General features: G+C 46.1%; 1 protein-coding gene across 7 annotated transcripts; it reads right to left on the bottom strand.

The window, feature by feature from the left end:
• Positions 1–95: 95 nt before the first annotated feature.
• Positions 96–21,055, bottom strand: LUC7L (LUC7 like). 7 transcript variants are annotated; one of them, XM_067306471.1, is made up of 11 exons: positions 20,952–21,052; positions 20,071–20,141; positions 18,906–19,000; positions 13,385–13,483; positions 12,598–12,708; positions 11,723–11,866; positions 11,112–11,288; positions 10,187–10,275; positions 4,177–4,206; positions 3,056–3,220; positions 96–456 (listed from the first exon to the last, which is right to left on the bottom strand). In XM_067306471.1, the coding sequence occupies exons 4-11, from the start codon at positions 13,478–13,480 to the stop codon at positions 315–317; spliced, it is 954 nt and encodes a 317-aa protein (XP_067162572.1). In that variant the 5' UTR covers positions 13,481–13,483; positions 18,906–19,000; positions 20,071–20,141; positions 20,952–21,052; the 3' UTR covers positions 96–314. The 7 variants fall into 7 exon arrangements, with proteins under 7 accessions (XP_067162572.1, XP_067162566.1, XP_013795349.1 ...); XM_067306468.1 differs by lacking the exon at positions 20,071–20,141 and adding an exon at positions 1,873–1,934 and having other exon boundaries at positions 375–456; positions 20,952–21,055; XM_067306465.1 differs by lacking the exon at positions 20,071–20,141 and having other exon boundaries at positions 20,952–21,054.
• Between the last annotated feature and the right edge of the window lie 354 nt (positions 21,056–21,409).

Genomic DNA, 21,409 nt, shown 5'->3' on the forward strand with positions numbered 1-21,409 from the left:
GTTACAAACATTACAGCAGGTTAGGTTTCCAACCACAGCATTAACTAACTGCCGCGTTCATTGGGTCATGACAAACAGTGTGTGAACCACTGGCCTGTATTGAAAACGATCCATCAGATTTATTTATTCCTACTAAAACAAAATCCTGTTAAACAGTACGTAACTGTGTCTCTACAAACTCACAGCTATCTGCCAAACAATAAAAATTCAAAACTACAAAAGATGAGTTGTATTCAGTAAATATAAATGGGAAATTTAGGCTTTGTGTAGAATGTTTATCAGACTATTTACAGTGCAACACAGATCATTTGAGTTCAGATCTCGCCAGCTTCTCTCTCTTCTGATCTCTTGGAACGAGATTTGCCATTTGTGCTCTCGTGCCGTCTCTCAGAAGAGCTCTTCTCTTTCCTCTCTCTGTCTCGGGACTTTTCTCTTGAAGATCGATCTCTAGAGGATCTGAAGTACAAATTATACCATCACTATAAACTTCACAACTAAAAGAATGCGCAAATATGCATAAAACGGCAAAATCTTTCCTAACGGGGCCGTGACATAATCCAAGTTTCTTAAGGAAATGTTGCTAGGTGCTGTGCTATCAGGAGTAGTATCACCTGGGATAGAAACGCTGGTCCCTCTACAAGCTTTACATGACAGAACTCCACGTTTCGCAGTGCTGAGAGCACCGCGCGGCCTTTGTTACTCTCTCCTTAGAGGGATCCCTTCACAGCTGTTTCCACAGACCCTTTCTGAGGTGTTCCCTGGGGCCCCTTATTAGTTTACTGGGCCATGCTAAAGTGCCTGCAATTTCTTCCTCATCTATCATTCAGCTCCTGTTTGCATCTTTTAGAGTGTTCTGTGGTTACATCTGAGCCAGCGGCTTTCTGCTCGAGAACCGCTTTCGACACCAGCTATACTCTTTGGATTCCAACGCTTGCTCAGTCCCGGACTTTTTGTTACTCTGCATCTTGACGAGAATAACGTTTGGCAGCGTCCTCTGTGCAAAGACAGGATGATACAGCTTTACATTCAGAAGCCAAAACAGGGGCAAATCATTTCACAGCCTATCCAAAGGATAGCTACAGATTTTCATCAGTGCTTCACTGAGTCAGCCCACACACAATTAATCAGAGGGCTCCTCGTTAGGTCCAAGCTTAAAAGGCAGTTTTCTGTATGATCCATGCCAACTGTTCAAAACCAGCTTATCATCTAGCAGCCTTCAAAAGGAGTTGACCCTTCATCATCAGCTCTAACCCCTTCAGAACTAGGCAGAAGTCTTCAGAGACCCTGCACAGCCAGCATACTTTATTCTAGAACTCAGCACGCAAGATTTTTCTTTGCAGTTACAAAAAGGGACCTGGCAGGTACCTTAAAGGCTCCAGCTTTCATTCATGTTGGTTTTAAAGTTTTGAAATATTGCATAAATGATTTATTAAAACCTTACAGCCCTCTGTATCACATCAGCCATTTCATTTTCATTACTTTGTGTCATTTAACCCAAAGACAATTCGAATCTGATCTGATTAACTCTTTTCCCAGGCCCACAACAATTCCTGTTGCCCATAATTCTCCTACGCTGAGATCTACAGATCCCACAACAGTCGCTCCATTTCTTTCTAGAAGCAAGACATCAGACCAGCAGGACTGTAATGTGAAGTTCATTAATCCTCTAAGTGAAAACAGAAGCTACACTGTTTCAGGCAATTGGGTTTTCCTGTTTGTTCACTTTTTTTCTTTTTTTTTTTTTTCTCTAAATTGCTCTTCGTCTCTCCCCGGTTCTCAGTAATTTTGTGAAAGTATGTCGGCTAGCCAATCCCCCTACAGTCTCAACGGGCTGACTGGAATGTGTTCAGGGTTTTCGAAGTATTCCCTTACCTGCTCTTTAGTAATAGTTATTACAGGGTCTTCCTCACTTCCTAATTGTCCAAACTTCTTTTCTTTATTTTTCATGTTCAAGACAGATTTAAAAAAGGACTTTAGTATCTCAGCCTTTGGAGAATCAACAGTATTTATACACACCCCCCTCAATTATTAACAGACTTTTTTTGGCAATTATTCCCCTCCCCTTCATCAAGTATCTTTAAAATCTGTTCTTACCCCTTAGCTAGAAGGGGCACAAGACAGTCCACCAACAACGCTAGGTTTGTTTTCAGCGCTGTACTCAAGTGGTGGTGTCTAGCAAGGTGAGACAGTGCTAAAGCACTCCCTTGTTAACCAAGGGCATTAAAAAGAATACTAAAGAATACTAGATCTAACTTCAGCAAACACCTGGTGATACACTTGTTCCTGGGCTTAGGAGGGCTGTAAGGAAGCACAGTGATTCCTTTCAAGTTTGCTAATACTCATACATATACTTGCTTCATCCTTCCTCCAACACAGAGGCAGTTTTGCCGAGTTTCAGAAGAGACTTCACGCCCTTCCTCAGACTAGAGCACTTCTGTAGCATGGGACCTCAGTGACAGGAGAATGATATGCCACCTCCTCCTTTCAGCTTTTTCCCCTCCCCTAAATGGACATTTCTAGAGAACTGTGTCTCTTGACCAGCCTTCATCTTACTGCAACAGAAATCTCCCTCCAGTTCCCCAAAACACTCCCTTCCCCACGCCAGTTCGCTCCCCAGTGCTGTGAGAAAGGAGCTGGAAGCCGAAGATAACCATAGGAATGTAACGTCAAAACCACCTCCCAGCTACTTGGCTTTTACAGACCCGTGGAGGCCGAGCTGGCGCAAGCAGACCTTTGCGCTGCTGCTTATACAAGAAAACAAACCAGTGGCTTCTCAGGGTTCAGCACTGCGGTTCAGAGAACAACAGTTCCACCTCCTAGACTCTCCTCTCGAGCTGGGACCCCGCTGTACGGTTACTGCCCTGCTGCTCTCGTACGAGGCTGTCTACAGACAGCCACTGGGAAAACCGCTCTGGCTCGGGAGGTGGTACAGGACACTGCAGCTCCTAGCTTCTGAAACCGGCCGTATTTCTGCTCACGCTAAGCGATCCGAGGAGGCTCGCTGTGATGTTGAGGACTCCCCTTTTCAGAAGCCCTGTGCGAAAAGCATGCGTACTTGTGTTTTGAGCTCCTGTCTCTGGAACCCCGTCGGTGACCTCTGCTGTGGCTGCGGGAACGGCTCCGGTGGCGTCTGTGTCGCTCTCGGGACCTGGAACGAGACTTCCGCCTTTCACGGGAAGCTGATCTCGAGCGCCTTCGCCTCCTCTCCCGAGACCGGGATCTGAAGAGGACACGGACAGTCTCAGACACAGGAGATAAGCCAGTACATCAGATCCACACATCTGAGCGCATCTCTCTGAGTAACACGTACCCAGAGCATCAGCACTCACCCCACAGTCGCACCTCTGTCAACACAGAAGGCAGACCACCCACAGGGTGGACATATCCCCTCCTGGGCCTCATCCTACCTACAAAATGCTAGCAGGTAAACTCAAGCTGCTGGGAAGCGTACTAAAAAGCTCCCACCATTAATGTAAGCACAAGGCAACGCCTCGAGCACAGCTACCAGCTGTGCTTCAGTCAAAGCGAGGCTGCGCAAGTAAAAGCAGCCAAGCCAAAATAAATGGCGCACAAAATTACCATAACCTGTAGGGCAGTCTGCCAGAAAAAGTCTCCCTTGTCAAGTACTGCACTTTAGAAGCGCATTTGTTTCAATCTGTTCTAAAAAAGAAAACAAAGGATGCCAATGTACTTGGAAGACAGCAGAGAGAAACGTTTCCAAGTACGTTTTCGCATAGAGAATACCGATATTACCAATAAGGCAAGCTCTTCACAGAGATGTGGGAGGTTTCAATTTTAAATCTCTGTATTTTTATATCTGAGATATTATGTACGCAATAGATATATCTTAGACATTAGAACTATTAAAGGATATGAGACACTTATTGAAAAAGGCACAGGCATATTCCTTGGTTCACACTCTGGAGCACACGGCACCGCCTGTCCCTGTCCTGCCAGGGCTGGCCAGCATTGGCTCTTTCTAGCCCTGCTGGGGACATCAGAAGTAGCACAGCACCACAGAAGTGCCCAAGTGGTAGCTCCCATTTCTTTCAGAGAGGATGACGAAAAGAGTGGGGTACCGAATGAACCGCATTGGGAGACCCACGAAAAGCCTCTGTAACTAGACAGAAACACAAACAGGCATTTGGGATAACTGCAGCAGAACTGCACACTCACCTTCGACGATCTCTATTTCTTGATCCAGACCTAAAAAGGAGTGTTCAAGTGAGAGAAGGTATGATAAAGCTGGTGTTTTTTCAGTAAGATAATCCATTCACCCTAGCAGCTTCTCACAGGAATGTCACAATACCCAAAGTAACATGTCAGATAAAAAAAAGCAAAGCTTGCCATAAAAACCTTGAAGCACTCAGTTAGCTCGATTTTTTTTTTTAAGATCAAAAGTGAAGAACTTTGTAGAAGCAAGCACTAGTTTCTACAGAGCTTGTTGGGGGAACAATTTCTCAATTCCATGCAGAGTTTCCTATCGGAAGAGGTCCACAGACCAATCCAGTCTCTGATAACTCAACTCCCCTATGGCATCTTTCCAACCTCAAGTTTTTACTGTGCACGTTCAATATGTACTTTTTACCCTCTGCAGTTTAAGATCAACTCTAACATTTTCAAGGAAGAGGGCTACACTACAGAAAGATGAGCTGGACAGCTGCCAATTTTCTGCTTTTGGTTCCTTCAAGGTAGTTGCACGTAAAACAAGGTTTAAGAAAATACAGTATTTTCTCACTTGTCTCATGTTTATTTAACAGACATTAAATGGAAGTTTGCACTATTTTTTTTCTCTTTGGGAAAGATGAGTTAGAAAAAAAGAGGGAAACAAGGGAAAACCTGTTACTGAAAAGTAACTAAGACATGCACTGAAAATCTTTCATCCAGACTTAGAAAGCAACTTTAGAAGTGGGTCTCATAATGCACTAAAGTCCCACCATACTCTCTCTCGTTTCCATTACTTCAGAGCTCGTGTATGGCGCTTTTAGTCCCATTCCCAGAAGCATTAGCTTCTATAAATAGTCTGTAAATAACAAAGTCACAACTCTGTCAACTTCTGAAGCATCAGCTCAGTACCAATTAAAATACCATTGCATGTGGAAGATGCACCCTTCCTTTTTCTCGAGGGGCATTTCAAAGCCAGCATACTTTTCACAGAAACACACCTCCAAACTTCACGCACAGTCTGAACAGTCTCTTTCTGGTTTAATCGAAAAGCGGGCAGTCTCCCTGTTCAGTGAGTTAGAGATCCATGCTCTTAACCGCTCTGGTCTCCTCACTGCGTGCAGACTCACAGGGGATGTTCCAGTTACAAAATGCAAAAAGAGCTTTGTGGCTGTAACTGGAGATGCAGCTGAGTGATGCACAGACAAAATGAAAGAATAAAAAAAACACAATAAAAAGTGTCTATTTTAATCATATCCTTTTAAAACCATACCTGGATAAGACAAGAATAAGAGAATCAATGCGCACCAACATTCCTTCAGGAGGAAATGGGGTTATTCAGTCATTACAGAAAGAAAAACAAACATCCGTAAAGGAATTCAGCTTACAGGATTGTAAACAAGACAGAGCTGAACTTGGAGTCAAGCAAATGAACCATACGCTTGGAGTCAGGTGAATGAACCACAGGCTGAGGCAACACATGACAAGACCAGGTGAAGGCAGAGCTGACAAACCAGGAGAGCAAGGCAATAGCCATGCACCTTTCTATGTAACAACCTGAGAGCGCAACCAGACCTCCCGTAGACGCCTTGCAGGCAGTTAAATCTGTACTGGTGACTGCAGTTACCCAAGTACTCAATGTTCTTTTATTCCCAGTCACTTTATTCTGAACCACTGGGGCACACATCCACACAAAGCCCTTTAACACTCCCTGAAAAGCCTGGTTGGCCTTCCGTGACCCTGATCTGTGCAGGAGTACGCACAATAAACTCCTGATAATCACTCAGTAGCGCTAGACCTCCAAATTCAGAAAGAATCCAAAAAACCAGCACTTTCCTTACTGGCCCAAGTCAGTACACAGTAGGGCACAGTACAAGACTGCTGTCCAGCAAGCTCAAAGGCTGAGCATATTTTTCTCTTTCGTCCCCGCACCAGAGGCTTTCGCAGGGGCTTACGTTGACTTTCATAACCCATGCTGTCATCCAACTTACTACAAAGGAAATCCATTTGGCAGTCCACCTCGTCTTGTTTGCTGGTGTACTCAAGAGGCAAACGCACAAATTTGGACTTCCAAGCACGACACCGCTCCACAGATTTTCAGTCTCAAAGATCACCAGGTAGCCAGCAGTCACCAGCAACACCAAACAGTGCAGGACAGAGGACTCACCTTAATTCACCGCTATGGGTGACAATCCAGTTCACAATCAATTCCTACTTGGGAGTCGCATCTTATTTGACATATTAACGAAGTTTTGAGAGCTAGAGAGTTTCATAAGCAAATCTACAGGTTTCCATCCTGTCACAGTGCTTATAAACCACCGAAGTCTTCTCAAAGTCAAGTGATACTCTTTCTCTTACAGAATAGCAGAGTGAAGATGCTGCATATGCAAATATCACAGAAAGGCATGAAGGAAGCACATGTTTTCTGCGGTTCCTTCAAGTATCAAGTTCTGCTTAAGAGAGGCACTCTAAGAGCTGGAAGAAGCTACTGATCAGCTTTTGATGGAAAAACGCCCCTGTAAGCAGTGTTGCACAGCACCCACAGCAGAGGGTGGCAAATGAGAAATCTAGGTTCTCGTTCCTGTTCTGGTACTAAGGGTCCATTGGGAAAACTGTTTTCTTTCCTTGAATCAGTTTCCCCTCCAAAACAAGACCTTATGTGACCTCTTCTATATGGTACTCCAGTTACTGACCACCCCCCAAAAAACAAAACAAACAAACAACAAAAAAAAAAGTATTACAAAGAAGCCAGAACAGAAGAGTATACAGATGCCTCCACATGGAGCGAGGCCAAAGGCTGGCCATATGCGGAACCAGCAAGAACTCACGCTTTAGGACAACTCAATGCAATGCTTAAAACCTTTCATATTTAAAGCTTTGGATATTCAAAACTGATCTTCAAACACCCTTAGCAGATACATCCATGTGTGGGTTCCTGTGAACACTGCAAGTGGCTCCTTAACTCTTAGGAACTGAGATTTTTCAGAAAAAAAAAAACACGTATGCCACAGGAGGAAAGCAGCAAGCATTTTGGGGAGACACAGACCAAGTAAGAGATCCAGAGAACTCTTCCTGAAGGCAACTCTGTTGGGTTTGGTGAGTTTCACACAGAAATGAACTCCAGGAACATGGAGACGGACACACTAAGTCCAAGTTAGCAGCGATCACGCTATGCCTCAGAAAGAGCCTGCCACGAAGCAGCTGCCTTGGAAGATGCTTCTTGTTTCATTTTCACCTTCCTCTCCATAGCAAGTCGGCTTTACAGTATGACAACATACATCAGTCCCTTTCAATTAATTCCTGCGCTCATCAGCCAGTTGCAGATTCTGCAGGCCCCAAATACAACTGCATTACTGCCAAGGCCAGAAGAATGAGACATTCTACAGAAAATGCTGCAGTTGAGAAAAAAGCTGCAGCATAAACTGACACTTTATATGACATCGGGTAATCCACATGGAGAAAGAACCCATATAAAACACCCATATCAGAGAAAGCATAACAATTTGGGGCTTACACCTTCAGAGATGCCAAAATCACCAAGCCACAGACTGCAGAAAACCAAGCTTCTTTGATTCTGGTACTTGTTTGCTAGCGTTTCCAGAAGTCAGCACCATCTTAGATCATACTGCAGTTATGTATCTCATATGCCTCAGATATAGATGGCTGAAAAACTTCTTCAGTAAGACTAAGGGTCAGAAAGAGCTCTCCACAGGCAGCAATTTTTTAGGGGGGATGCAGAAGTACAAGATTTTGAGTAGAAACACTTGGGGTTGGACTGGGGAATGCTGTGACAGTGAGAGCAGCATTCCTGCTCTGCCACTTCCTCTACCTACCCTTAGCAAATAACCACCTTCTTCCCATCAGGCTCATGTTTAACTGAACTGTTTACACACAAGATTCCTGTTCAGTAAAGTAAAGACGACAAAGGTTTTTCCAGTTCAGCTGGCAAGAGGTAGAAGAGCTTGTCATCTGAATACCAACACTGCAGCCACTCCCACTATTTAACGATTACACATGTATGAGCGAAAGGTGACATATAAGGCCACAGCCACCAAAAGCAGCCAATCATTAGGACCCCTCAAAGCAGAACACAAGGATGTCCTGGAAAGCGTTTCCAAAAGCTGTTCCAACAGTACCTCACTGTTAACACAGAAAAGTATCTAAATAAGAATCACAGCCTGCATTTTCTGCATTTTCTGCTCACAGAGACTAGCTCCATTTTGCTATCACCTTTGAACAGGGAATTTTTTCGTGACCAGTGCTTTCTGAGCAGAGCTAGCACTCATCTTAAACTTTCCCACTCAGATGCACTGGGTGAAGGCATTTCATCCAGACTCAGATTCAAAAAAAAAAAAAAGAGGGACTAGACCAATACAGGCCTGAAGACTGCCAGGAACTCACAGAATGGTTGAAATTGGAAAGGACCTTTAGAGTTCTTCTAGTCCAACCCCCCTGCTCAAGCAGGATCACCTACAGCAGGTTGCCCAAGACCCTGTCCAGACAGTTTGGGAATATTTCCAAGGATGGAGACTCCACAACCTCTCTGGGCAACCTGTTCCAGTGCTCTGTCACCCTCACAGTCAAAAAGTTTTTCCTTATGTTCAGATGGACTTCCTGTGTTTCAGTTTGTGCCCGTTGCCTCTCGTCCTGTTGCTGGGCACCGCTGAAAGGAGTCTGGCTCAGTCTTCTTTAATACCTTCCCTTCAGATATGCACACACATCGATAAGATCCCTCCTCAGCCTTCTCTTCTCCGAGCTAAACAAACCCAGCTCTCTCAGCCTTTTCTCATGAGAGACATTCTTGCCCAGAACTCTACACAGCACTCCAGGTGTGGACTCACCAGGGCTGAGCAGAGGAGAAGGATCATCTCCCTCCACCTGCTGGCAACGCTTTGCCTAATGCAGCCCAGGATGCCATTGGCCTTCTTGGCCACAAAGGCACATTGCTGGCTCATGGTCAACTTGTTTGTCCACCAGGATCCCCAGGTCCTTCTCCGCAGAGCTGCTTTCCAGCAGGTCAGCCCCCAACCTGTACAGGAGCATGGGGTTATTCCTCCCCAGGTGCAGGACCCTGCACTTGTCTTTGTTGAACTTTATGAGAGTCCTCTTGGCCATCTCTCCAGCCTGTCCAGGTCTCTCTGAATGGCAGCACAGCCCTCTGGTGTATCAGCCACTCCTCCCAGTTTTGTAGCATCAGCAAACTTGCTGAGGGTGCACTCTGTCCCTTCATCCAGGTCACTGATGAATAAGCTGAACAAGACTGGACCCACTGTTGAACCCTGGGGGACACTACTAGTTACCAGCCTACAACTAGACTTTGCGCCACTGATCAAAACCACCCGAGCTCTGCTATTCAGCCAGTTTTCAGTCCACCTCACTGTCTGCTCATCTAGCCCATACTTCTCCTGTTTGCCTTTGAGGATGTTATGGGAGACAGTGTCAAAAGCCTTACTGAGGTCAAGGTAGACAACATCCACTGCTCTCCCCGCGTCTACCCAGCCAGTCATTCCATCATAGAAGGCCATCAGGTTGTTTAAGCATGATTTGCCCTTTGAGAATCCATGCTGACTACTACTGATCACCTTCTTGTCCTTCATGTGCCTGGAAATGGTATCTAGGATTAGCTGCTCCATAACCTTCCAAGGGATCGAGGTGAGGCTCACCGGCCTGTAGTTCCCTAGGTCCTCCTTCTGGCCCTCTTCGAAGATTAGAGTGACATTTGCTTTCTTCCAGTCCTGAGGAACCTCTCCCGATTGCCACAACCTTACAAAGATGACTCTTATCTTTCAGATACACGGTGGAGGCTAACACCACACACACAGTCATTCTAAGGTAGGGGTTTTGTGCATTTGTTTTCATTTTTTATTACACACTAAGCTGCTCAAACAGCCTCCAGAGCATGCCCACAAGTGGATCCAACCACATACACTGGAGCAGATGCTGCTTTCCCGTGTCATTCAGATACAAGAAATCAGGCTACTTCGAAACCAACTTCACAAACCAGTTATCAGCTTTCACTTACCGCCTGCCCATTCTCTCCTCTCGTTCTCTCTCTTCTCTCCGCCTCAAACGATCCTGGTTTCTTTTCTCTTGCTTTTCTGCCACTGTTTTCTAGAAAAAAAGTTCACATCATGTTTCAGCCATACAGTAACAGGTCAGAGAGATCTGCAGAGAGACTGTTCAGGTACTAAGACAAAGAACTGCTTCACTGCATTTTATTTGCTAGTCAAAAATCTGTCAAGGTTCTCATTTCGCTCAAAACTTCACTAACGTACATCGGTGCAGGAAATATCACTCCCAGTTCCGCTTTGGGTGCTTGCGCTCTGTGAGATTAGCCCATAAGCTTTGAGGCAAGGGACTGTCTCACCATGAGTACACACAACATACAATAAAACAGTGCTCCAGCTTTGTGCCAGCAATGCATCGGGCACTGATCTCAACACACTGCCTAATGGACAAGGCACAGGAACCACAACCCTCACTGAAGCAGACTTCATGAGCAAGGCCAGGTCACAATTTCGTTACAAAGTGTTCCAGAAAACTTCTACTCAACGCTTCCCCTACTCAAGACCTTCACTGACAGCACTATGAACCTCTTCACTTAAAGCATTTCTCAGAGGGCTTTTCTGTAGCCAGAAAAAACACAGTGACAAATTTCAACCCAAACCAATGAGAAAAATACATGCGACTACAAATGCTCTAAGGCGGAAATTACAGCAGTGGTCTGGTTTGACCAGTTCTAACAGTGTAATTTTGGTCACATAGAAATAACAGAAGAGAACCCAAGATGAGGTTAGGCAAACCTCCATTTGAAGTTTCAGGGATTCTGGAATCAGACCAAAAATTTCTTGGGCTTATACAAGCAGTCTGCAAAGAATTCTGTATGAACTTAAAGTGCTGAATGTCTTCAGGACTACAAGGAGAAGGTTTAAAACAGACAGGATTACCCTCAGCTGATCCAGTTTCTCACGAATCTGAATGAAGCCCAAGTGTAATTTGCCTCCAAAGTGGTCAGCAAGACGCCTGTCGTTGTCATGGAGACCAAGATATGCAGAACAGACTTCACACACACGCAGCTTCTGCTGCTGGAAACTGGATGCAGGCATTGAATTTCGGTATTCTTCCTAAAGAGAGACAAAAACCAGCCAATTGTCAGGAACAGCCCCTTACATAGTCACAGCCCTCCAGGAGACACCTACAAGGAATTGTCCTGCTGCTTTCAGAGATCAGAAAAGCACCCTCAACATAAAGGAGGTGCCATACAAAACACTTCAGGAGTGCAGCTAGCCTGACAGTCTATCCCCGCGAGTGACTAGTAATCAGATACTTCAGAGGAAGAAACTCCTTCACAGTCAGTACTCTTCAGTAGATAAAGGTTTCTAAAAAGCTTTTCTTCGTCTATCACATTCCACTGCCAACTGCTTGCCAGCACATTGATGAAACTGAAAAAGGGAGGCGCTGGTGAAAGAAGAAAAGCAGTAGGAACTGCCCAGCTGTTTGTCACGCGCTAGTCTAGTTCAGTCAGCTATTATAATTCATAGGAGGATCAAAGCCATACCTCCGCCTCTTTCTTTTTGGCTCGGACCTTCTCCACTTCCATCAGGATCTTTTGAGACTCGTCAACATTTCCTTCAGCTCCCAGCTGTTCAGCTTTAGCTAGGAGTTTTCCAATGTCTTCATTCAGCTCATGTACTTTCTCTGCCTAAAGAGAATAGTTTGTTTTAAACAAGACAAAAAACTTCCGAAAGCTTGCAGGACAACTTTTCTTTTTTTTTTTTCTTTTTTTCTTTTTTATTTTTTAACAAATTTGTTTAACAAAAGCAGCTGTTGGAAGCTGACTAGGAATCTTCCAACCACCAAAGGAGTCCCAAGAAAAAAGAGACTGATGGGCCAAGTACAGGCAAGGCAGTTGGAGACACGTAGCAAAGGGAGAAACTCGACATGGACAGAACATCATCAGTTCTACCGCAGACAGTGTGGCACATTCCCGGCTTACAGAACAGAAGAGACTATGCAGAACCAGCTTCATAAATGTTTTATATTGGCCTAATGAGGGAAGTTGCCCTGTAAGCTTGAGATGAGGGAACCCCATGTGCACACACCAAGGAAAAGACAAGAATCATGGGGTGGATTTACTGCTCTAAGCTATTATATTAACATTAATAGGGAGGAGAAAAAAAACACACCAACCTACGCACATTATAGCCATGCTAAAGCAACCTATTTTAGAGTACACATCTTATCCCAGTATGTCTTCCCTCTCTGAACCAGTAAGTTTATCACAAAGATGGCTGAAGTAGCATTACAGGACTATGGTTGGAATTCACAGTCTCCCTGGAGCCTAACTTTCCAACATCAATGGCTTCAGAGACAACACAGAGCCAATGCTCTTGCCCAGGCTTTCAGGACAAATATTTAACGAGAGGACAATACCTTTGCAGACACTTCAGCACTAATCTCTTCCTGTGTCTCAGCCAGGCGTTTCTTGGCCAGTTCTGTTCTCCGATCACACTCCGCAATGAAGGATTCCAGGTGATCCATAGCCTGCATTTTTCAAACAAAGAATAGTGATTAAAGGTGCTCCAGTGCCAGGATCTAACTTTGACATCTCACTGATGCAATCCCTATACAATGCACAAACAATCTCAAGCAGGGATGTTCTAACAAAAGTATGCGACACTTTGTAGAAAAAGTAAAATTTGCTTGTCATCTGTTCAGAATCTGATCCTTTATTCTGACACGCTGTAGGACGCTCATATAAAGACTACTTTGCACTTGAACTCCACAGCATGAACTACAGGTGCAAAGACAGAAGCACGGAAATAACATAAAAGGGGAAGACAGAATTGTTCTTCCACTTAATTTGTTCCATCACAGAAAGCCAAATCTGGTAAAAATGAAACAACAAAGCGGGAGGCTTTTAACGTTATATCTCTTTCTGGGACAGGCCACCAGATTACAGTGGCCTGTTACAGAGCAGTAGGCGTGGGACGAAAGGAATGCTGGAGGATCCTCAGAGCTACCTGGACTAATGGGGTTGCAAGGGCCATAATTACTTTTACGCTTTAAAGTCAGCACCCCGCTGACGTTTGGGAAGGGGCCACACATTCTTGTCAGATGATGCATCATCTGGTTAGCTGAAATGCCCGTTGAGTTCTGCTGCTCAGCCAAATAACTTCAAGAGGCAGTTGCCACAAGAGTAAAATTTCTCCAAACTTACATCCAGCTCAAAAAACAGGTCTCTCTCTTTACTTGCAATCTCATAATCTGCTCGCAATGCCAAGTCATGAATCTTTGTGCATTCTCCCAGGTCCATACGCTGTTGAAAAGAGAAAGAGAAATCAATGCAAGAGCCTCCCATTATAGCAACAAGCACAGATATTTAACTCTTGCCAGTTCTATCACTTCAAAATAAAGGCTCCTTAGGAAGAAGAGCTTCCTTTTAACCTGTCAGTAACAGAAGTAGCCAAAGGACCACATGTTTGCTAGAAGCACTTTCTACATGTTTCTGGAGCAACACTAGAACACCCCAACTATTTTAAGCCCAGTCCCACTTCTGCTCTAGCTCACAACACGGCCTCACAAAGAGCTGGGAAGGCAAAGCATACTGCAGCAAGGAACTCCTTCAGTGGGCACCAACACCAAACACCTCTCATAATGGAGCTACAGCACCAGCAAAACATATAGCTTTGTACCCGAAATTTAAAGCTCACATAGAAAAGCATGTCTGTGTCAGGAAGAGCCTGGGTAAAATAGTGAAAGACACCAGACAAATCACAAAATACAGAGGGAATGATCCCATCAAGAGGAAAACGGACTTAAGGGAAAAAGGAGTACAGCCAGGAGAAAAGCACAACTCCATGCACAGCAACAGCAGACTCATACAGTCAAACCCTACTATTAGCCCCTTCCCATATTCAGTTGCAGCTGGGGATTTTAAAACCCCACCAGCCCAGCAAAGTGAATTGCTATGCACAAACCCACAAGTCTCTCTCTCTAGAGGGAAGGGACTTATTGAGAGCATCTCCTTTGCCAGAAAGCCCTGACCTGCATTTTGCCCTTCGCTCCCATTGCAGTGAACGCTATTTAGATTTGTTGATTTTTCCCCCAACCTAGTAGTTAACAGCCGAAAGAAATGAATTTAATCATGCTCTTAAAACATGGAAATTGCATTTCTGCATTATCGGTATTTAACAGAGAGCACGTCTCTTATTCCTTAAATAGAAAAAGAACCTAACATTTTGAAAGCCAAAATAACACAAGGTCTAAATGTGAGCCACAGCAAGCTGGAAGAATGACAATGCACACGGCATCACATGAAGGAACACCCCAGCCAGTCATCCTCTTCTCTCCCAGCCACCTCCAGTCCCAAAGAGCCCAAAACTGAACACAGCACCACAGGTGACAACACACTGAAGAGGGGACTACAGTGAAAGCTAAACACAGCTAAATCCGGATCAACCCAGAACCCCTGTCAAATGTCCCAAGCTAGAGCCGGGGGTGCCAGGCACGCTCACGCGAAGCAGCGCGCTCAGACAACAGCAGTGGAAGTGGTTAGTAGGAAGCAAAGCAACTAAAGCAAGCTCCACCAAGTAATGCTCGTGTTTTAAGTAGTTACCCGAGTTATTAACTTTTCTTTTCAAACAAAAAAAAAACAATTCAGGATGACTTGCCACTATTTATTCTTCCTCATTTTGCTCAGGTTTACCAAAAGCTGGAGGCCACAGGCAGCAGGCTATAGAAACAGACGCCGCATTCAGGGATAGTCCTGTCTGAGCTCTCTAATAGTGGAAATTTAACGCCTACAAAAAAAGGCGTTATGGTGTTTTCAGAGGTTCGTGTTCATCTTCAGGCAAGCCTCTTCGACAGATGCTAGAAGGCTACTGTCATTTTGCCACAAAAACAACTTTCCACAACATTAGAGCACGATGTTACTTACATCTTTTATTTTTATGGTCATTTTTAGTGAGGTTCCTTTCCAGTACAGGGAGAAACGATGACATTTTGTGAAACTGTCAGAGATTGTAAGTATTCTTCTCTGAACTCTTCTTACAAGCTGAAGCACTAGCCCCACTTCAGAGAAGTAAGGAGCTCCAATCCAAAACTTCAGAAGAATCCAGCGTGCTCTGTATTCCTCTTCCCACTTCGTTAAAAGGCAGCGGATCTCCCAACCTCTTCCTCCGGGGAGGAGATCCAGGCTTTGTCAGCATATAAACCTCAAGTCTTCCTCCAAGTTCTTTGAGATGATCTAGGTGCACACAGATGTTCACAGGTATTGCTAACTTCAGGTAAGAGCACTGGCCCTTCTGCTTCAGAGGATCCTCTTGCCTCAGGAAGACCTGTCATCGGATACTCACGCTTTCCAGCTAAGAGATGATCATGACTTACCCTAGTCAATGCCCACGGCTGGTTTATGATACTGATATTTCAGACAGGTTACCAGAAGAGCCTGAACAAAGATTTAACACCCCCCCACACCCCCCCAAGGTTTAATCACTTCAATACCCACTAATAATTAGTCTAGCTCACAATTGCTGAGCAGTCCAAGTTGTGAGCATCCAATTTAGGAGCTTTTCTGCTAAACTGCTAACTCACCAGATCTTTTTCCATGAGGAACACTCTTCAAAAGTAAACAGCGCTGCAGAATTTTGCCCAAATAAAAACGGAAAGCACAGATTCCTATGAAACAGCTCCTCAGATTTCAGCTCACTGATATCTTCCAGTAGCGGATACAATAATTCCTTGAATGCAATTTCCCAGGAATATTCTACCTACGCAGCTTTTAGACTCATCTGTCCACTCATTAGTGGAGCTAACAGATGTGAGGGGATTACCAGCTGATGCCACATCTGGATGTGCTCCAGTCCTTCCACTGACACAAATACACCCACTGTCTGCTCTAGAGCTAACTCAGTACAGGTCACTAACAACCTAGGTAACAAGTCCCCAGAAAACAGCACCTGGATGTACTAAACCCTAACTCATGTTCTTCCAGAATTTTCCACCTTTCCCATGGAGGCCAACAAGAGAACCACTGTAGCTTATTTAGTGGCAAGTTCAACACACAAGAGCTAAACAGAGTATCTTCACCTGGGAATATTAATGTTGCCTCACCACCAGAGTCTGGGAACAAACCGAGGAGCAAAGTCACAGCAAACGGTCCCTGAGTCAACACCGATGATCAGATGTCTAGGAGATTGTTCTTCCCACAGTGAAACAGTTTTCCAGTAAGTCCAAAAACAATTAAAAATTCCACCTCTTTAACAGTGTCTGAAAATATGCAGAACGGAGACCTTAATGCTCCTCTAATTCAGAGTTTTGCCATAATGCTTCGAGATATTTCTGGGGCCAAAAACAAACAAAAAAATCACAAGAGCAAGCCAAATTAAAATCCTAGCTCTTGTGACCAGACACCTCAGCCCACCTACATGAATCAAATGTCAACATGCCTCCTGCAGCTCTCAGGAATACGCCAGAACTTCCTTTAAAGTCTGGACTCCTTCTCATACTCTGCATCTGAAGGTCAGTGAATGGGACTTCATCCCGTTTCACTGAACACAGCTACTCACAGGATCCAGCTTCCTGCTCCTCTCCAGTCAGCCTCCCACTACCTAGGAGTATCTGCCTACAAGAAGGATGCAGCAGTAACAGTACCTACGGGGGAAGGATGAATCATGACAATTACCAGAAGGCTTGGAGTATCTCTTGGAAGTTTCCATAAAGATCCGAGGTCGTGATTTCTTTAATACACATCCAGAGGTGGATGCCATACCATCCAGTTGAGGCTGCTTCACTCACACACCTCTTAATCTCTCTTAATAGAGACTAAGTTGCTAGTAAAGCTGTCCGAGTTCACAGAGAAAGTTTGCACATTCCAATTAAGTTTCATCCTGTGCCGGAACCACTGACAGCTGAAATGCTGATTCCATTCCCGAAATCACATGTTCTTTAAATGCAAATCCGTGGCACCAGCACATTTTCTTGTCCCCAAGAACAGGCTGACAGCAGTGCAGAGAGCTCCACAGCCACTTCAAGGGCGCATGATCGTTTAAGAGCTCCAAAAGCTCACTTAGACAGAAGCAGTCTTCCCTCCTGCTCCTGCGTGAGCAAACTCCACACTGAGAACGAAGAGACAACTCACTGCAGACAAGTGACAACGGAAGCAAGAGAAATAGATTTCTCAGTGTGCCTCCACCTGACTCCGGACGCTCCAAACACATCTGAACACCTTAGGTTTTCTCTGTGCTTTGATGCTAGAGCCAATGGTCCCACTCACCACTAAATTTAACTCCCTCATCTCAGCTTCTACCTTCTTCCTGGAAACGTGCCAGAAGAGGAAGACGGCAGCCTGCACTTTCAAATGAAATTTGGGCCCTGAAAAGCTGCTGTAAAAAATACACCCTAACCCACATGATGACCTGCACAGAGAAGGGCAGAGGTGATTTAAGCAGCTTTAAAATTCTGAAATGCAAGTAAGGTGACATGGAAGCTGATGTAGGGATTGCTGGAAAATACATCTGAGCTCCAAATTTCTGCCCTCCATCCCTTACAACGTTTTAAAAATATAAATTTTGGTATTCAACTCTGCCAATCTTACTCTGGAATAACAACCGTTCAGAAGCTGAAGTTTGAGCGCTCAGAGCCAAGGCAGCTTTTGCTAAAGCTCCTTCTACTAGCGCTGCCGTACAGTCTTGCTCTAGCAGCGATACAATCTAAAGAAAAACTGCCAGCCCTTCCCTTTGCTGGTAACCCATTATGTCAAATCCAGCTCTTGAAATAACAAAAGGAAGGGCTATAAATAACTACGGCATCTTTAAACAATCTGGTTAAATGGATGGACAAGGTAAAATACCACAATAGTTAGTGTCAAACAGTGAGCTAAGGACAGATTTCAAGTATCCACATTCATCTCCATCCTGCAATTATGTAACACCACAATAATTAAAAAGACGTGCAACCTATTCTTTTGAAAGTCGGACTGGATCTTTCATCTGGGGCGCTTAAATAAGATACTTAATCCACAAGATCATTTTGAAAAGCCCACGTCACCTTTTGCTCCCACAGAGAGCATTCAAGCCAAATTTCTGAAAATTAGCTAGCTCTTTCCCCAGAGGGCAGCAGCTAAGGAAGCAGGGAGACGCGACTGTTTTTAATCAGTCAGGCAGAGTGACATACTGCTCAGCCCAGCTAATTCTAAAGACAAAGTCAGCCTGGCCTGGAACCTGCCATCAGCACTCCAACGCTTCCTGCAGCTAAGCGGGAACAATGAAAAAGCTGCTGCTGGGGCAGCTCCATCAGGAGACCGTCACATGCTTTAAAAGGAGACTGAAAAGCTGTGAGGGTTAAGGATTATTTCAGCCAGTGAGAAAAACCTTGCTAACTGAAGCTGTAATGGTGAAGCAGAGCATCCAGGAGAGCAGGGAGCCGAAAGAGGCTATGATCTTGTGACCTCTGCAGGCCCAAACCACCTCAAACCAATAAAATAGAAATAGTCTTGCAACTTCTCAAGGGATTGTGAGAGAAGAACATTTCAAGATAACTCTGGGAGCTCCCAGCTACACTGGTTTCATACACAGGTCACAGAAACTGAAATTACAATTATGCCTGTTCCTAGAGCATGGAAAGTTTGATCTGTCCCAAGTGGCACCTCTTAGAAGTCACCTATGATGCATGGATTAGCGTTGAACTGTTATACCAGCTTCTGTCATACAGTAACTCCTTATTACAAAGGATATACTTACTGTTCCTGCCAGGATATCATGAGGACAGCAATCCAGAAGGTGGCTCTTGCAAACACGATCATCTGTGAACTTCACCCTTTGTCTGGTTTCATCTCCTGAAATTCATTTGTGGTTTTAAATAAGGAGACATTAGGATACTGGTAAGAGCGCTAAGATGCTGGTATGATCATTTCGCCTCAATATGCAGATTAAAATACTTGGTGTTCCTGCTCCCCAAGATAACTCGAAAAAGCTTAGAGGGCAACAGGATATTCTGGAACATTTATAATTGGCAACAAATACTATTTTAGCATTTATTCATCCAGTACACCATGTTAAACACAGTGTTGGCGAGCCAAATAGCGTCCACAGCCTGTCATCCATATAAAGAGACAGCACAGCCAGAAGAGAAAAAAGGAGACAGTCTGGCTCGTAGCCAGAACTTTTATTTTCTTCCCTTTTTTAATGTGACGAAGGGGGGCAGGAGATATCGAAACCCATGCTATCAGAGGGCCATGAATCACAAAACAGGGCTGTGCTCGACACTTTACAGGCAACTGCTATTTGCTAATCTGATAATTAAGACATCGGTCCATTTGGTTTGAAAACCAAATATGCAGTGTGCTTTCCAAGGCCGTGCAAAGACGAATCTTGTAGGTCTGGCCTGGAACACGAAGCGTACTTCCCACCCACTTCCCACCCTCAGGAGACAATTTACACTCAGGAGCCACTTAAACAAGACAATATCAGAAAAGCAAAAAAAAAAAGAAAAAAAAAGAAACAAAGTTAGTCAATACACACTGCGAGCTCCAACATATACTATACCCATCTGCATTCTTCAAGACCTCAGCTGCAGAATTTTATGCCCACTGTTGAAAAGTTTTAAAGGAAAAGTTTTCTTGCCCACACCTGCAGTAAGGAAGTCAGGGGAATGATACATAAAAGTAAAGGCAAAGTGGTAATGGTATGTGACAATTTTAAAGCTAATCTGTGTATATGACACAGGTATGTGTAATACTAACGTATGAATATAGTTTAGGATTTGCAAGCATCCAGGAATAATGTTGTGTCTACTGAAAATGTTTTTTTTTTCTTTCTAAGCTACACTTTTAAAGTTACTTGTGAAAAAAAAGCAAACACTTTTTTTTTTTTGTTATAACAGCTTTAAAAATTGGTTGTGACTCACGGCTCGATGAACATGAGGCTTTTCTGCAACTCCCTTGCAGATTGATGTAGGCAGGCAAAGATACACTGAACCTTTATAAATAAAATAGAGGGGCCACAATTGTTCAGTTTGTATGAAATAAAAATATGGGAAGCAATTCAAAAGCAACTCAATACACAAAGAAAGAAAAGCACTTATTCACTTACGAAACAAAGTGCAAAGTACCTGAACAGCCCTGCTAACGTGCCAAAGTGAATTTAAGTATTCAGTAAGCCGCAGAAAGAAGATACAAACCGTAGCAGGAATATATTTCGCACAGGCTGTAACATTTCTTTTCTCGGACAACAACTACCACGGCTGGCTCCTAGAGGCGCACCTGCCTACATGCCTCTGTGGGCGCGGGGCGGACTAGACACAGCGCTCTCCCTGCGAGGTCACGGGCGGAAAACCTCCCTGCGGCGGCCGGGGCTCGGCCCGGCCCGGCGGGCTGCCCTCGCGGCGCCGCCCGGGGCTGCGCCCCGCCGGGCTCTCTCTAGGGGCAGGGCCGAGACGGGCCGCTCCGCCGGGCGGGCCTACCCCTACGCTACCGCCTGCCGAGCTCGCTGGGCCGCCCCGAGGCGCGGCGAGGCCCGAGGCCCGAGGCCGGCCGCCGCGGCCCGCCCCGAGCGGCCGCTCCGCTGCGCTCCGCACCGCTGGCCGCGGCGCCGGGGCCAGGCCGAGGCCCGGGGCCGCCCGGCGCGGCCGGAGGAGGGCGGCGCGGGCGGGCGGAGGCGGATCGCGCGGCAGGTCCGGGCCGGAGGCAGCGCCCGCGGGCGGCCGGGCCAGGCCGGGCCGGGCCCCGCGCGGCTGCGGCGGCCGCCAGGCCGCGGCGTTTCCTGCAGGCCCCGCCCGCCCCTACTCACCGTCCCGGGCCGTGCCCATGAGCTGGTCCAGCAGGGCCCGCATCTGGGCCTGGGCCGACATGGCGGACGCGGGGCCGGGCCGCGGGGCGCGGCGGGCGGGCGGCTGCGGGCGCGGCGGCGGCGGCGGTGGCGGCTGCGGGCGCGGCGGCGGCGGCGGCGGCGGCGCGCGGCGGGCGCTGGGCGGAAGCGGCCCCTCCCGCCACCGCGCGGCATGCCGGGACGCGTAGTCCGCCCGGGGGGCGGGGCGGGGCGGGGCGCGCGGCGCCGGGCACGCGCCGTTCCTGCGCGCGCCCAACGGCGGCGGCGGCGGCGGCTCGGGGCGGCCGGGCCCGGCCCCCTCAGGCCCCCCCCGCCCGCAGGGCTCCTCCCGGTGCCCCCCCGGTGCCCCAGCCGCACTCATCCCGGTGTCACGGCCACGGTCATCCCAGTGCCACTTGTCCCGGTGCCGTGGCCGCACT

The sequence above is a fragment of the Apteryx mantelli genome, chromosome 16 (assembly GCF_036417845.1).
Source record: "Apteryx mantelli isolate bAptMan1 chromosome 16, bAptMan1.hap1, whole genome shotgun sequence".
In the NCBI taxonomy this organism is placed as follows: Eukaryota; Metazoa; Chordata; class Aves; order Apterygiformes; family Apterygidae; genus Apteryx; species Apteryx mantelli.

Bases quoted from the DNA above. Each gene is read 5' to 3' on its own strand.
- LUC7L (XM_067306465.1), bottom strand. From the start codon at position 21,012: ATGTCGGCCCAGGCCCAGATGCGGGCCCTGCTGGACCAGCTCATGGGC. The intron at 12,709-13,384 runs GTAAGTTTGGAG...TGAAAAATGCAG, and splicing joins ACCTGTTTTTTGAGCTGGAT to GCTATGGATCACCTGGAATC. The intron at 3,221-4,176 runs GTGAGTGTGCAG...TGTCCTCTTCAG, and splicing joins AGAAATAGAGATCGTCGAAG to ATCCCGGTCTCGGGAGAGGA.